Source organism: Octopus sinensis, unplaced genomic scaffold (genome assembly GCF_006345805.1).
Source record: "Octopus sinensis unplaced genomic scaffold, ASM634580v1 Contig11378, whole genome shotgun sequence".
NCBI classification, from domain to species: Eukaryota; Metazoa; Mollusca; class Cephalopoda; order Octopoda; family Octopodidae; genus Octopus; species Octopus sinensis.
This window is the reverse complement of record NW_021832373.1, coordinates 2042-20000: the sequence shown is the minus strand read 5'-3', so window position 1 is coordinate 20000 and position 17959 is coordinate 2042. Positions and strand designations below refer to the sequence as shown.

The 17959-nt window shown below is 38.9% G+C and overlaps 1 protein-coding gene across 1 annotated transcript in view; it reads right to left on the bottom strand.

The window, feature by feature from the left end:
• Positions 1 to 5579, bottom strand: part of LOC115228917 (phosphatidylinositol 3-kinase 2-like) — a gene marked incomplete at its 3' end in the record, with an annotated part of 11074 nt that extends 5495 nt beyond the window's left edge. The window contains exon 1 of the mRNA XM_029799372.2: positions 1566 to 5579. Coding sequence (XP_029655232.2) covers positions 1566 to 5458 — 3893 coding nt within the window. The remainder of the gene's footprint in view (positions 1 to 1565) is intronic.
• Positions 5580 to 17959: the final 12380 nt, after the last annotated feature.

Below are 17959 nucleotides of genomic sequence, written 5' to 3'. Positions count from 1 at the left end.
TAAATGCTTAAGTGGTAATCTACAGGGAACGTAACCAGCTAAGGAACATTTTCCATTTACAATCTGCAAGCGGAAGAATAAAAATATGCAAGACTTTTCTAAGATACAACTTATGTCTCCCCAACGTTGTTGTTAACAAAATTCTAGTGATGGAACTTTGTTTCTCTTTTAGAAACCAGATTGTCTTTACAAGAATAATTCCAATAAATACAAAATGAAAAATAACCTGCATAAGTATATAAACACATGTATACATATTTATATACATACATGCACAAATACGTTTTTACACGTCTATCTATCTATCTATCTATCTATCTATATCTATCTATCTATCTATCTATCTATCTATCTATCTATCTATCTATCTATCTATCTATCTTTCCCTTTTACGATCCCTTTTGATCGAAAACCCACCCCACCTTTTTTTCCCCCAAAATAAAAGCTCTACTTTGTAATCTGAACCGTCTGTTTACATCCTTGTGTGGCTAATAAAGAAACATATCTATCTATCTCTCTATCTATCTATCTATCTATCTATCTATCTATCTATCTATCTATCTATCTATCTATCTATCTATCTATCTATCTATCTATCTATGTTTGTGATATGCATCATACACAAACTGGGGTCGTATTGGGGCACCTAATATACATATATATAAATTCAGACACGTTAGTAAGACAATTTTTCACACGTATCATAATCAAATAAAAATTAAAAATATAACAAAAATGGAAATATAAATTTTAAATGAATGAATTATGTATATATATATCACCGTGATCACCGTGACCGACCAGGCCATCAGATGTTGCTACACATCGCTGGTCACAATGCGCTTCGCATTATTTTAGCCTTCAAATGACGCCACCCCGCTGGCTAAGTGAGCAGGCCAACAGAAGAAAGAGTGAGAGAAAGTTGTGGCGAAAGAGTACAACAGGGATCGCCACCACTCCTTGCCAGAGCCTCGTGGAGCTTTTTAGGTGTTCTCGCATATATATATATATATATATATATATATATATATCTATATATATATATATTATATATATATATATATATATATATATATATATATATATACATACATATACACCAGGAGGTGCTGAAAAGTTCCTAGGTTTAAGGCTGTTGCGAAAGGACTGGTTGGAGGCCCAACCTTCCCAGTTCCTTTATAGGGCTTAGAAAACTGAAGGACCGTTGCAATAAGTGTGTAAATCTGAGGGGAGAATGTGTTGAATAAAATCATAATTAACTGATCCTCTTGTTTTCACCTTTCAAAGCCACGAACTTTTCAGCCCTTACCCTTATGTGTGTGTGTGGCATGTGTGTGTGCGTGCGCGCCGCGTGTGTGTGTGTATGTATGTATGTATGTATGTATGTATGTATGTACGTACGTACGTATGTATGTATGTATGTTTGTATGTATGTATGTATGTATGTATGTATGTATGTGTGTATGTATGTATGTATGTATGTATGTATGTATGTATACACACATAAATCCCTTATGATAATAGATTGATAAATACATTTTACGGTAAAATGAAAATAAGTGAACTTACCAATTGTTTTGTTCAAATCCTTTTGTCGTTTATGCTCCTGGACACCAACGTATAATATTTTTTCCTCAACAGGTTGCCGTTTCCAGAAAACCATCGATTTATTTTCATTTTGGTATTCCATTACTTCTTTCAGATTCCTTATCTCTGTTTGATGTTCTTCTAAATGGCACTGTACATTTCTAAGAGTATCAGTTAAATTCAGCTCTGAAAATGATGAAACCTGGTGTGATATTTCGGACATATCTTCAATAAGTTTACTTATATCATCTTTAGTGTTTTCAACAGCCAACATAATGCTTTCGGTCTGTCGTCCTGAATTTTCCTGAGTGAAATGCTCAACTCTCTCGTTTAATTTAAACATATTCATTTTCACACTTGACAATTGCTTTTCTTGGAGCTGCACATTTGAATTTAAGCATTCGAAGCGTTTCTGAATTTGAGTTAGGTTAGAAATTAAGTTTTGTAAAACATCATGGTCCTCAGTAAGCTCTGAATCTAAAGATCCTGACCCTCTGTATTCGCTTTGAGCAAAAGGAATAGTTTCGTTTGCTTCCATGTCTGTAAAAGGCTCCTTATTCGACAAAAGAAGTTTATTTTCAAGTACGTCAATCCTTAAACTAAGGGTTTTAATTTCAAAGTAGATACGTTCCAAATGTTTTGAATGAGGTACTCCAGAAAAATTATGTCCAGGTAAAGTTTCATTTTCCATATCATCTAAAGAAAACATATATTGCTCCAATTCCACGACGGTTTTGTTTTCTTTTCCTTCTACTTCTTCAAAGCTATGCAAAGTAGAATTATGGAGTGCAGAATGATTTTTATTTATATTGTGTTTTATTCCTCCATGGGTACTTTTAATAGACGACAAAAACGTAGAGTTCCCTCGAGTGTCAAAATAGTCGTCTGGAAAAGTAATGTTCTCAGAAGTTGTTGAATTTTCTGAAATATTCTCGTAAAATGTTTCGCTTTCAACACTAGAAGAATTTATCGTCGTTTCTTTCCCGGAACGATCCGATGTTCGGTTCGTTTCAGAACACATTATATTTAAATGGTTTTTAACTTCTATTAACATAGATCCTAAATGTTCCAAAAAGGTTTTCAATATTGACACTTCAGAATTTGAATCGTTTATATCTGAGAAATTATAACACAAAGCATTTTCGCCTGTCTTACTTGTCTCAGAAATATCCGAAAGTGTTAAAAACTCATCAGAAGTTATATTTCTAAAGAAATTTTTAGATATCCATTTGAATAGTTTATCTTCGGTTTTATTTTGGAAAGTTGTTGACGTATTGGGAAAATATGTCGATTGTAAATACTCTGTACTTTGGAAGAAACTTTCATTTGATTTCAATCCAGTACTTTGTTTAGAATCCAAGTTTCCTACATCTTTCTTATAATCTTCGTTTAAAACATCTAAGTGACTCGAAACGCTTTTACTTTTGAGTGATAATTTATTCAAAGATAATCCATTCTGGTGATCCGTATCCTGTTCAAGCCGTGTCATAATGGAAGACAACTGGCGGGAAAAACGATCTAGGCGTTGAGAAACACCAGCATAGTTGGAACCAACATTTTCAACCTTGCGGTAAAGTTCAGTAAAATTTTGCTTAACACTAATCAATTCAGAAGAGAAATCGCTGTATGCTTCTTCTCCATTTATTTGAGAAATATTGGTAAAATTCAAGCTTGCATTAATGGTATAGTCCAATGGTCTGCTTACGTTTTCAACAACTTTAGAACTGTTTTTTAAAGGTAAAACATAGGTATCTGCCGTGTCATTGTAACCTCGCTCGATGGTGTTTCCTGTCTTCAGTTCCTCATAAACTTCATTAATAAGTCTAGTAAAATTTGGTTTAAGCTCTTCATAATAAATATTAATTTCAGACTGATTTTGTTTTGATTCAAGTCGAGCAAAAATTTGGTTAATCTGAAATTGGAGAAACGTAATATTTCCGTTTAAAAATTCTTGTGATAAGCTTAATATTTGTGAAACATTCTCCATAGATAGCATCATGTTTTCTTCCAAGTTATCAAGGCGTGTGTGTGAAGTATCTACTTTTTGGTTTATTTCCTGTAATAGCTTTTCGAGGTACACAAATTCTTCAATTTCCTTGTCTTCAGTGATATTAAAAGTTCCTGTAGACGCAGTAATGTCGTCTGTTTGTGACGTTATGTTTGAGAAATCATGTTTCAGATGTGCTCCGAACGTATGTTTCGATATTGAGTTATTTTCCAAACTTAAGTTCTCGAAAACTTTGCTCGTATTTTTTTGTAAATCCATAGAACTGTTATCCTTAATCTCTTTGAATTTGTCCCTTTCAGATTGTTCACTGGGCACGGAGGCAGACTGAAAAGTATTTTCAAAAGTTTCAGTCGCAGCTAACTCTGTTGTTTGTTTCAAATAATCTTGACGCCAGGCTCGAAGATAATCCAATTCTTTTAATATCGACTTCAAGTTATCTTCCACTTGATTTCGAAAAATATCGAAGTCAGTTTTCTTAGGAAAACTGTTTTGACAATCGAACAAGCTCGGTATTTGCTTCAGTTTGGTATCTTGATTAGAGAGTCGTTGCTTTAAAATATTCCTATCGTGTTCCGTGCCGTCTGACACCAACCTTTCCGTTTGTAAGTATTTGTAGAACTTCGTTTCTATATCAATTAAAGCGATGTCACTTTCAGAAAGACGCATCCGAAGATCAGCGAGTTCTTGGTTTTGTCGCTTTAATTGCTGTTGTAAAATATCCAGATCGCTTTTGAAAATTATTGGTTCTTCTACCTTTGTACTCTTTGAAATCCTTTCCTTCATAAGAATACCATCACCACCACCACCGCCGCCATGATCGTCACTAACAAGTCCCTCTATAAAACTGTCATTTTTGGCGACAGCTACATCTCTGTCTGCTTGTACAACGATCTTACTATCGCTTTTGTCAACGACAATTCTCTTCTGGGTAATATCCGTAACCCGACCATTTTTGTCAATGCTTTTCTTCTCGTTATTTTCACGAGTATGAATATCAGCTGGTTGGCTTCTTTGTGAGACAGAGGATATTTCTTGAAGCTGTGTCGTTAAAATGGATTCATCTAAAATTGTGACGTCTGTGTGTTCTGGTTGGTCGGTAGTAACTAACGTGGAGTTTTCTTGTGGTAATGGAACCAGCAGGGTCGCTGCTTCTTCTTCTGTTCTGTTGTCAACCGAGTCAAAAGATGCTGATGCAGAAGGTAACTGCTGTGTAGCCCCTTCATACAGATCCTGGGCCGATGCAGTCCCCACTGCGACCAGAAATTGTATCACAGCAATTGTGATCACAGCGATCAACCTAACCGGAACAGAGATGCTTGCCGAAGTCATGATGCTTGTATTAATAGTGAAGATGATAGAGGCGGTGGCAGTGTTGGTGTTGGTGTTGGTGTTGGAAGTGGTGCTGTTGTCAGTGAAGGCGACAGAAAAGGTGTTGGTAGTTGCGGTAAAGATGGTGGTAGAAGTGAGGTTGTTATCGTTGTAGTTGCCTGTGATGTTGGTAGTTGTGGTAATAGTGGTGGTACTACTAGAGAAGATAGTAACAGATACGATAGCGGTGTTGGTGTTGGCGGTAGTGGAGTTGATGGTGATGCTGGAAAGCTGCAGGGTCAGCGGTGGTGGCGATGATAGGGTTGTTCGCGGGGCTAGTGGTAATACAGGTGATTCTGGAAGCACTGATGGAGCACGGGAGACACTGGTTCTGTTTTCAATATTGTTGTTGCTGTCGTTGTTGTTGTTGTTGTTGTTGTTGTTGTCGGTATTGGTGGCATCAGAGGAGGTACTGTCGCATGAGATGGTGACGATGGCGACAGCGTGTGAAGAAGAAGAAGAAGAAGAAGAAGAAGAACTACCGATAGTCGGCATTAGAAAAGTAAACGGTGACAGTTAACTTAATGTGTATATCCTCCACAAAGTCTCTCCGTTTTCTAGCACACAACATTTCTAGTCTTCCCAGCTGCCGACTTTATGATTTTCACATTGAACACACACAAAATATATATATATATATATATGTATATGAAAAAAAACCCCAACAAAAATGAGGCGAGGGGAAAGAAAAAAAAAAGCAACAACTTTTTTTTTGGTATTCTTTCTTATCAATGCATTACATCCATAAGTCACTTCTAAACGCAGTGAAAGAGGTGGAATGATTAAAAAGAAGAAACTACATAACATTTATTTCCTCCCCTCCTCCACCTCCTCCTCCTCCACCTCCTCCTCCTCCTCCTCCACCTCCTCCTCCTCCTCCTCCTCCCCTTCTTCTCCTCCTCCTCCTCCTCCTCCTCCTCCCCTTTTTTTCCCCCTACTACCGCCACTACTAACTATGTTGTTTTGTCTTCCCCAAAATTTCTCCGTGAACTCTTTTTTCAGATGTAATTCCACAGAAATTATGTAAATAATTATATAATGTAAATAGAAATCTATACGCGAGATAGCGCGCACGCGCGCGTAATCTAGTCGTGTCTACGCCGTGTGCGTGTAAAACGGATGTGTAAGCGCCTGCGTATGAGTTTGTATACGTGCACACACATACACACACACACATACACACACACACACACACACACACTCTCACACGCATACATATATGCACATATATAAATACATGGATACATTACACACGCACACACACACAAATATACACACATACACACACACACACACACATATATATATATATATATATATATGCGTCTATACAAACTCATACAGATAAGCATACATATAATAACTATGTTATATATATGTGTGTGTGGGTTATATGTATGTATGTATGTGTGTAAACATATATATATATATATATACGTATATACATGTGTGTGTATCTATATATATATACACACATGCACACAGACAAACTCATGCAAACACATGTATGCGTATATATATGTTAATGTATATCTAAATCTCTCTCTCCCTGCGTACCGTTGGCAATTATTTTTCCTCTGTCTTCCCTTCTCTGGATCTTTCCTTCTCCTATGTTTCCGACGAAGAGCTCCGCTCGAAACGTTAAACCCTCCTTCTTCCTTCTTTCCTGAGCGTCCAATAATACCATATTTGTTCACGTCCTCGCGTTGTTGTGTTTTTTTGTGCTTTCTTGTTTGGATTAACTTTATATATATATATATATATATATATATATATATTATATATATATATATTATATATTATATATATATATATATTTGTTGAAATAGAAAGATGAATTTTCTTGTAACAGATATTCAAAGGTTTAACCGATACCTGGGTAGCAAAAATCACAGCGGAAAACAGCACGGTTGGAGATAAGACCATTTGGTGTTGCAACCGTGCGTTGGAGCGGATAATTGAAGTTTAATATTATTATTAGTGAATGGAATAAATGGAGTTGAACGAAGATTGTACAGAATACCTTTTATTACATTCTACACATGTTTCGAAGGCCACAAATTTCCAAATTCTGTTTAAATAAGGGTACCATATTGCGGCTTTCTCTTCAGGAAAAAAACAGGAATTCCGTTGACAGGACAAAACAAAACAGAGGCACAGCAATTCGAACGAAGATGCTCCTTAGGAGCTCATGGCTGAACTGTTTATCAATGTACGTTGAAATCGTGGATTTGGTGCGTTGAAGATATCTACAGGTCAGGCGGCGGTCAGATCCAGTCGGTGGAAGCAAGGGGTGTGGGGATGCTCTGTGTGACTAACACTAATGTTCTGAAGAATTTAAGAATACTGGGTGTATTTTTGGGGGCGAGACAAAAGCCTCCTATAAGCAAGTATGTGTGTGATGGCCTATGTGTGCGTGGTCGTGTGCTGGCGAGGGGGGCTACAAAATGACCACTGCTGAAAAAACCAGTCAAGCGGCTGAAAGAATTTTTTGTGTTCGTGTGTTCGACTCGGCCTGCTTGTCAAAAATTTAACATCGTCAAAGAATCCTAAGGGCATATATAGTTCCACGCCTAATGGGAGTAATTTCCCCTTGCAAGGGTTATTCATAGATTTCTTAAAAAGCTTTTTCAAAAATTATTTCCAAAGATTATATTCATTTTAGTAGGGTAACAAGGTGTTAATTGTCTTAGGTATCATTTATATGTAAGATATGTATGACGCCTCCAATGGGGACATCGAAAAGCCGACTGTAAAAGACCATTTACCAACCGGTCTCTGGCGAACAATATGTGGAAAAGCTCAGAGATACAAAGATTGCACCGCCTTCTGCCTCTATCAAATGGGAGGGCCACTATATAATATATATATATATATATATATATATATATATATTATATAAGTACAAAATGGGACAAGAACGCAAAACATCCAGATAGACGATACAAAAAACACGGAAGGGTAATTTGAAGCCTTTAATCTTCAGTCAAGAACCGGATCATCCCCGCAATTTCGGCCGATATACTTTTATTCTTTTATCTGTTTCAGTCATTTTGTATGCGACCATGCTGGAGCACCGCCTTTAGTGGAACAGGGCTCATTCTTTGTAAGCATAGTACTTATTCTATCGGTTTCTTTTTACCGAACCGTTAAGTTACGGGGACGTAAACACACCATCATCGGTTGTCAAGCGATGTTGGGGTGGGGGGAACACACACACACATATATATATATATGACGGGCTTCTTTAGTTTCCGTCTACCAAATCCACTCATAAGGCTTTGGTCGGCCCGAGGTTAAAGTAAAAGACATACAAAGTGCCATGCAGTGGGACTGAACCTGGAACCATATGGTTACTAAGCAAGCTACTTACTGTTGTGAATGGGGAGAGTCATTCTCTTTCAGTGCCTTATAATTTAACACACGCACCGTTAAAATTTCCACTCATTTCGTTCTTTATTTTTCTAAAATTTTCGGTGCGTCTTGCAATCTTTTCAATTGTTTAAAAAATAAAAGAAGGAAATGAGTGGAAATTTTACCGGTGAGTGTGTTAAATTATAAGGCACTAAAAGAGAATGACTCTCCCCAGACACAACAGAATATGCTTCAACACATGCACTCACATAAAGGATCATGCAAACCAAATTCATCCAAAAACAATATATATATATATATATATATATATCCTTTTATTCTTTTACTTGTTTCAGTTATTTGACTGAGGCTATGCTGGAGCACCACCTTTAGTCGAACAAATCGACCCCAGGACTTATTTTTTGTAAGCCTAGAACTTGTTCTATCTCTCTTTTGCCGAACCGCTAAGTTACGGGAACGTAAACACACCATCGGTTGCCAAGCGACGGTGGGGGAGATAAACAGTCACACGCACACACACACACACACACACCACACACCACACACACACACACACACACACACACACACATATATAATCAAAACAACAAATGGAACAAGAACGTAACAGGCAAAAACAAAACATTCGAACATTTAGATGATACAAAAAAAAAAGGACAAGGAAAATCAAGGACGGGTCATTCGGAGCTTTGAATCATCAGTCGAGAAGCAGGTCGTCTCTGCAGTTTCCGCCGGTTACTCTCGAGACTGCTCTAATTTGGCCGGCCCCAAGGAAATATACACGACGAGATTCTTTCAGTTTCCGCCTACCAAATCCACTCACAAGGCTTTGGTCGGCCCGAGGTTATAGTAGAAGACACCTGCCGAAGGTGCCACGCAGTGGGACTGAACCCGGAACCATGTAGTTGGGATGCAAGCTTCTTATCACACAGCCACATCTTCGCATATATATATATATATTATATATATATATATATATATTATATATATGATTGATTGATTGATTGATTCTAGTTTCAGCTCATGAGCTGTGGCCATGCTGGGGCACCGCCATTTATATATATATATATATATATATATATATATTACACACATCACACAGACGTACACGCACATATGCGCACGCATACATACACACATATTCACATGCACACACGCACACACACACACACATACACGCATATATACGTATGTATCTCAAATATATATTTTTTTTATCAGAGTTTATCTTTAGTTTCCACATAAAGAGATACCGGCCTTGATAGGGATTTAAATCACACACACACACATACACACACACATGCACACACAAATGCTTGCAGATCCACTCATACACATACACGTTCGTATAATCCTTTACTCTTTCTGTCTCGTTATCTCTCTCTCTCTCTCCGTTTCCTCTTTACCTCTCTTAAACTCTAGTGGGAACTTTGGAACTGGGGAGTAATTACGTACGAACGCATTTCTTCAAATGTAACTAGTATTAAATACGAATTTGAAGTCAATTAAATTAAAATATGAATTTACATATTTGAAATTATCAAATCCAACTCCCCCCCCTTCTAATGAGCAGATGTGCAGCAACCAGCATTTCCTTCTCTGTATAAATAGAAATTTCTTCTGCCTGGACTGATTCTCTATTTTCGTTCTTTCTCAATGACTCTTTACTACTTTGTTGTCTTTCATTCTTTCTTTCACTCTTTTTCTCTGACTTTCTTTTGTTTCTCTTTCCTTGTATGTTTGTTTGTTTGTTTGTTTCTTTCTTTCTCTATTCCTCCCTCCCTCTCTTTCATTCTTTCTTTCTTTCTTCTTTTTTTTTCTTTTTCTCTTCCTTCCTCACTTTCTTTCTTCTTTCCCTCCTCCTATCCTTCCTTCCTTCCTTTCTTTTTCTTTCTTTCCCTTCCATTCTTCCTTCCTTCACTCCTCCCAATCTTTCTTCCTTTCCTCCTCCCTTCCTTCCTTCCTTCCTTCCTTCTTTCCTTCCTTCCTTCCTCCCTCCCTTTCTTTCTTCCTTCCTTTCTTTCTTTCTTTTTCTTTCTTTCCCTTCTTCCATTCTCTCTTCCTTCCCTCCTCTCATTCTTTCTTCCTTTCCTCCTCCCATTCTTCCTTCCTTCCTTCCTTCCTTCCCCCCTTCCTCCCTCCCTCCCTTCCTTCCTTCCTTCCTTCCTTCCTTCCTTCCTTCCTTCCTTCCTTTCTTCCTTCCTTCCTTCCTTCCTTCCTTCCTTCCTTCCTTCCATCCTCCCCCCTTCCTCCCTTCCTCCCTTCCTTCCTTCCTTCAATTATTTTCCTCATTTAATCCCTTTCTATCCCCTTTTTCCCCACCAACTCTGATTACTTAAACCCTTCCGAACTAAGGATTAACGACGAAGCTTCTACGCCAATTGCTCTAATTCGTTTGGAACGGCTTTGATCATAGGTTTGTTGAGTCAGAGCTGACCTGAGGTTATACCATAGCAGCAACAAAAGCAACACCTTTTCTGTACTCAGAACAGTTCCCATAGACGAACGGTTCTCTATACGAACAAATTGAATAACGAACAGTTTTTCTGAAGAAAATTAAACTCATACAAAGAGCTGAAAATTGATCGACGAACAACGAGCAGGCTCCGTGCGGATATAAAGTGACTGTGACTCCATTCGCTTAGCGAACTGAAATTTGAACAACAAACTACGAGTAGACGATGCCCAGATATTATAATTGGTGGAAGAACATATACAAACCATACACTAAATGGACATATTGCATCAATTTTGTATCTTTTACTTGTCTTGGTGACTGGACTGCGCCTTGAAGGGTTTCGTCCTGCAAATCGACTCCAGTACTTATATTTTATTTATTCAATCAGTCTCTTTTGCTGAACCGACAGCTCACGGGGACATAAAACGAACCAACAACGGTTGTGTGTGCATGTGTGTATGTATGCATGCATGTATGTATGTATGTATGTATGTATGTATGTGTATGTATGTATGTATGTATGTATGTATGTATGTATTATAGTTACTCATATAACGAACAATTTGATATACGAACAGGGCTCTGGAACGGATTATGTTCGTATATAGAGATCCCCCTATATCTTTATTTTCACATTACTCCGCTCGATCCCATCCTTTTCACTACTTTTCCTTTATTCTTTTTCAATTTTATTCTCTCAGCTCTGTTGCTCCTCACACAAAGCATTTCCTACATACACATATCCACATACAGACACACACACAAACACACACACACACACATACACGCACCCACCCACACACACACACACACACATATACACCATTTGTATAAGAAGTCTCGCATGGCAATCTATTTTATCTATTTCATAATCAGTACTTCATACTCGTTTGTCACCAAAACATCTGGCTTTTCTATCTATCTATCTATCAATCTATCTATCTATCTATCTATCTATCTATCTATCTATCTATCTATCTATCTATCTATCTATCTATCTATCTATCTATCTATCTATTTTGTTGTTGTTGGTGGTGATGCTGGTGATATTTATCATGGCTGAGTAGTAAGACACACTACATTGTTTACTTTGTATAGTCGACCTTAACCTTATAAAACATCATCTTTGTCTTACGGTGATGGAAGTGGTTTGTCAGGGTTATGAGGGAAGGTGCTGTATGTTTATAGGAGCGTCTATGAGCGTGCGTCTGCACCTGTATGAATGTAATTGTGTTTATATCGCCTTTGCTTTGTATGCACACGCATAATTTGTCACTGTTACTGTTAGTGCGGGGGTGCGTGGCTTAGTGGTTAGGGTGTCAGCACCATGATCGTAAGATTGTTGTTTCGATTCCTGGACCGGGCGACGCGCTGTGTTCTTGAGCAAAACACTTCATTTCACGTTGCTCCAGTCCACTCATCTGGCAAAAATGAGTAACGCTGCGCAAAAATGAGTAACTGGCGTCCAGTCCATCTGGGGAACACATACGCCATTGAAACCGGGAACCCGGGCCCATGAGCCTGGCCAGGCTTTAAAAGGGCGCATTTATTTATTTTTATTATTACTGTTACTATTGCTGGTGTTGGTTGTGTTGCTAATTATCATTTGGTTATCAGGTTTTTCTTAGTATTTGACCTTAACCTTATATAATAATTTCTTTTTGAATAATTTTTCCATTCGGAAACGTGGGACGTTTACTAATTTCAACAGGGACATAAAGTCTGTTAATTTTTTGAGGTGTGGCCGTGTGGAAAGAAGCATGCTTCCCAACCACATGGTTCCGAGTTCAGTCCCACTGCGTGGCACCTTAGGCAACTGTCTTCTATTATAGCCTTGGGCCGACCAAAATCTTGTGAGTGGATTTGGTCGACGGAAACTGAAAGAAGCCCGTCATTATATATATATAGGGAGAGTTCACGAAAAAAACAAAAGACGAAGACAGGTGGTGTAGAAAACAAACAGATGTATTAGTATAACGCTCAGGAATTGAAAAAGTCTTTTACATTTCGAGTCTATGCTCTTCTACAGAAAGGGACACAGAAAAAAACGAGGAGAGAAACAAGGAGAGAAAAAATAATGTGTAGTGGCTACCGATCTATCATGGCGACTGCCGGACAGAAGGGTCACACAGGAGACTGAAGTTGGGGAGATAACAAAGTAAAGATGACCTCCAACACGAAGGTGCCTGTGTGTATAAGAGAGTACGTATGTGCGTGTGAAAGAGGGCTGGTGGTCTTGACGTGTGCGTGTATGTATGTGTAGGTGTGAAAATGTGGGGATGGGAATTGGTCAGTGCTGGTGTGTGGGTGGTGTGTTGTGATGCACTGTGTAATGTTGTATGGTGTAGTGTGGTGTGGTGTGATGTTGTTGGGAGGTGGGTGAGGCGAGAGTGGGGAAATCACGGGTAGGGTGTGGGTTCGGCTGAGGGTTGGGATAGAGTTGGGGCTTGTGGGTAGACAGAGGGTGGGGTAGAGGTGGGGTATGCGGGAGAGGGTGTAGGGGATAGGATGGGGGGATGGGAAGGATAAGGAAGGTAGGGGATGGGATGGGGGAGATAGGAAGGATAGGGAAGGTGGATTAGGAATGTGTAGGGGTGGGGTCGGCTTATGGGGGAGGGTTGACGATGAAGGGGAAGGGGAAGGCGGGTATGTGAGGAGAGAGAGTTAGAGAGAAGAGAGAAGAGAGAAAGAGAGTAAGAGAGTAAGAGAAAAGAGAGAGTGAAAGAGTAAGAGAGAAGATGGAAGAGTAAGAGAAAAGAGAGAAAGAGAGTAAGAGAGAAGAGAGAAAGAGGGAAGAGAGAAAGAGAGTAAGAGAGAAGAAAGAAGAGAGAAAGAGAGTAGGGATGAAGAGAAGTAGGAGTGAAGAGAAGTATGAGTCGGGGCAAGAGAGGAGAAATGGGTGGGAGAAAGTAGGAGAGAGGGGGAGAGAGGCAAGGGGAGGAGGTTAGATGAAGAGGGGAGGAGAGTTGAGCCCAAATGGCGTAAAGGAGCGAAGAGAGAAGATTAATCCCTGTTCATAGCGCAAACGGAAGTCAGGATGGCCTCTGTGCAAGGACAGTCCGAACACGGACAGGTGTTGCAAAGAGTGAGCGGTAGAGAGGAAATGGCGTGAGACCGGGGTGTCATTGCCGAGGCGGATGTCTCGGATGTCTCGGAGGTGTTCCGCGAACCGGTCAGCCAAGCGGCGTTCCGTTTGTCCGATGTACAGAGAATGGCAGAGAGAGCAGAAGATACAATAGATGATATTGGTAGAGGTGCAGGAGAAGGAGTCGGTGATGCCATAGGGTCTATGATGGGTGCCGGTGAGGAGGGTGGTGTTGGAGAGGTAAAGGCAAGTGCGGTAGGGTGGGCGGAGCAGGGGAACGAGCCAGGTTGGGAGGTAGGGTTTGGGAAGAAGCTGTGGACTAAGAGGTCTCGTAGGTTGTGAGCTCGTTTGAAGGAGGGGAGGAGTCGGTTAGGGAAGATGTGTGAAGTGTACGGGTCAGACTGGAGACGCTAGAAAGCTCGGAGAGTGCTGCGTTGGAGAGGTAGGGTGGTGAGGTGGTAGGTGAGGGGAAAAGGGAGGCGGGATACTGCAGGGTGGGTTCGGGGGAGAAGGGCAAAAGAAAAAAATGCTATGCCAATATGATGAGAAACAGACTTTAGAAATCGTCATTCACCACATACAATATACATCACTATGATAACACGTTGTGCTGAAATCGAGGAAAGCAAGCTCACAGAATTTTCTCAGCATATATATATATATTATATATATATATATATATATATATATATATATACTATATTATATATAATATATATATATATTGTGTGTGTGCACAGTTTGTGACAGACCATGCCTTTCTTTTGCTGGGCTCAAATTTCATTTGCGAACCCATGGAAAACGAAACTCCACCAACTATTCTACCTATATGTGTGTACAATGTATGCCAGAAGGTTTGCAAATCTAACGGAGGCCTCACAAGACATTTTAAGATCCACAATGATCAGAACTTATCTGCAGATCTTGGTGGTCCAAATCGGATATGTAATCTATGTGGGTGTCTTTTCAGAACATTATCTGGTTTGAAAAGCCACATTAGATGCCATGATGGTTCTAAGATGTAGGTACAGGAGGTGACCAAACTAAGCTTAAGGAGTATACAACCACCATGATGTATGTATGTATGTATGTATGTATGTATGTATGTATGTATGTATGTATGTAGTATGTATGTATGTGTGTCTTTGTGTCTATGTTTGTCCCCCCAGCATCTTGACAACAGATGTTGGTGTGTTTACGCCCCTGTAAACTAGCCATTTGGCATAAAGCCGATAGAATAAGTACAAGGCTTACAAAGAATAAGCCCTGGGGTCGATTTCGTTGAACATCCTCTGATAACTCATGGATGGCGATTCGACGATTTTCCGCCACAGCTGCACGCAAATTTGCGATATTTTTCCCAGTTCGTCTGGTTGCAGGTCTCCAAGAACGTTCCTCAATATCGACATTTTTCGGCCATTTTGGAAACGTCTGAACCATTCGTACACTTGTGTGCAGCTCATACACTCTTCTCCATACACTTCCTGCAACTTTGCTTAGGCCTCTGAGCAGGTGTTACCATGACAACTTTCTGTGTTATGGCCAATGTGACAATCATACACTACACACGTTCCTTCCAAGCATAGCTGTAAAAAGCAGAAGTGAGATAGAACGTTAAAACTTAGTACACCTGCACAGCAGAGTCCAAGGTCAATCTGTGCCAAGCGGCTTTACTCTGCGTGCTTTAGATTAATTACTATGGCAACAGTCTGGATACTTATTGATCACACCTCGCGCATTAATTTGTGCAAGCTGAACTACGTAAAATATCAGAGAAAGAAATCTAGCTATTTCTTGCAATAAATACCACCAAGGTAACATATTTTTCATGGACACTTAATATACTACTGTAGATACCGAATATACTATTCCGCTTGGTGGACTTTCCCCCACAAAACATCCTATGTGAACCCCTAGGGGTCACATGGACTCAGGCTGAGAACCACTGGATATATCATCACTGATAATGACTATTAACAATAGGGACGGGAAATATACCAAAAAGCGGATGGACAAATAGGTCGGGTGTTTGGTTGGTTGGTATATACATACATACATACATACATCATACATACATACACACACATATACACATACATACATACATACATACATACATACATACATACATACATACATACATACATACATACACACATACATACATACAGATTTCCGGGATCTGGATATGTGTTAGCAATAAGTAATCCAGCGTAACACGAAATGTGAAAAGAAAAGGAATGATAATGTAGACAAATAGGATGATTGGGATATGGTACTCCAAGTATTGCTTTTTCTGGTGTGAATGTTTGTTTTTGACTGAGTATGTAGGCATGTGTGTGTGTGTGTGTGTGTGTACGCGTGTATGCATGTATGTATGTACGTATATGTATGTATGTATGTATGTATGTATGTATGTATGTATGTATGTATGTATGTATGTATGTATGTATGTATGTATTTCTGTTACGCATGTATGTATGTGCGTACATACGCGCTATGTGCGTACATACGTGCGTAGGTGTGTGTATATGTATGTACTTTTTCATGTATCTATGTGTGTGTGTGTGTATATACACACACAGAAGATTGTATGTATACCAATCTAAAATACTTCTGTATGTAACTCATAAACATATGTGTGTTTATGTATGTGTGTGCATGTGTGTGTATGTGTGGGTGTGTGGAGTGGTTGTCTGCATAAGAGTGTGTGTGTGTATGTATGTATGTATGTATGCATGCATGTATGTATGTATGTATGTATGTATATGTATGTATGCATGTATGTATGTATGCATAAGGCTGTGAGATTTTGCTGGCTCCTTCATTGTGGGAATAATTTACCGTTTACTATTCCAGCGAATAGATCAGATCAGCTGAACTGTTGATTACAAAACCAGACCATTCACGTTCTTCTCTCTCACACACACTCACCCTGTCTGTCTGTCTGTCCGTCTGCCTCTCTGTCTGTCTGTCTGTCTGTCTCTTTCTCTCACATGCACACACTACAACGCATGCGCATACACACATGCTTCAAAATTCTGTGGCTGTTTTCTTCTGTGTTTGCTCTTTGCACATTCTGTTTGTATCATATTTATACAAACAACTTGTCAGTTTACAGGTAGCACAATGTGTATATATACATCATTTCTTAATCTCCTTCTCTTCTCTCTTGTAAAACAACATAAAGATGTCTCTTTTTCTTCTTCTCATACACCACACACAACACAACACACACACACACACACATATATATATATATATATATACACACACAACAACACACACAGATATATATATATATATATATATATATATATAATATATATATATATTATATATATATATATATATATATTAATATGTATGTATATATATATATATATGTATATGTATGTATATTCCTTGTGTTGTATGTCTTGTTTCTCTGTTTTTTCGTTGTTGAAAAAAAGTTCGTTCTATGTTTTTGTTTTATGGATTCGTTTCTCATGTGTTCAACATTTTTTTAATGTCGTTGTACCCATATATGCATGTATAATACATGTATATGTAGGTATGGACATATATGTATGTATATATGCATATATTTATATATTATTTATATATATGATCGAACGCCACGCATCCGTTCCAAGAAGTTTTATATATATATAGGCGCAGGAGTGGCTGTGTGGTAAGTGCTTGTAACCAACCGCATGGTTCCGGTTCAGTCCCACTGCGTGGATCTTGGGCAAGTGTCTTCTGCTATACTCGGGCCAACCAATGCATGTGAGTGGATTTGGTAGACGGAAACTGAAAGAAGCTGTCGTATATATGTATATATATATGCGTATGTGTGTGTGTGTGTGTGGTCTGTGCTTGTTCCCCTAGCATTGTTTGACAACCGATGCTGGGTGTGTCTAAGTCCACGTAACTTAGCGGTTGGGCAAGAGACCGATAGTAAGTACTACGCTCACAAAGAAGTCCCGGGGTCGATTGCTGACTAAAGGCGGTGCTCCAGCATGGGCAGTCAAATGACTGAAACAAGTAAAAGAGTAAAAAAGAGTAAAGAGTCTATATATATATATATATATATAAT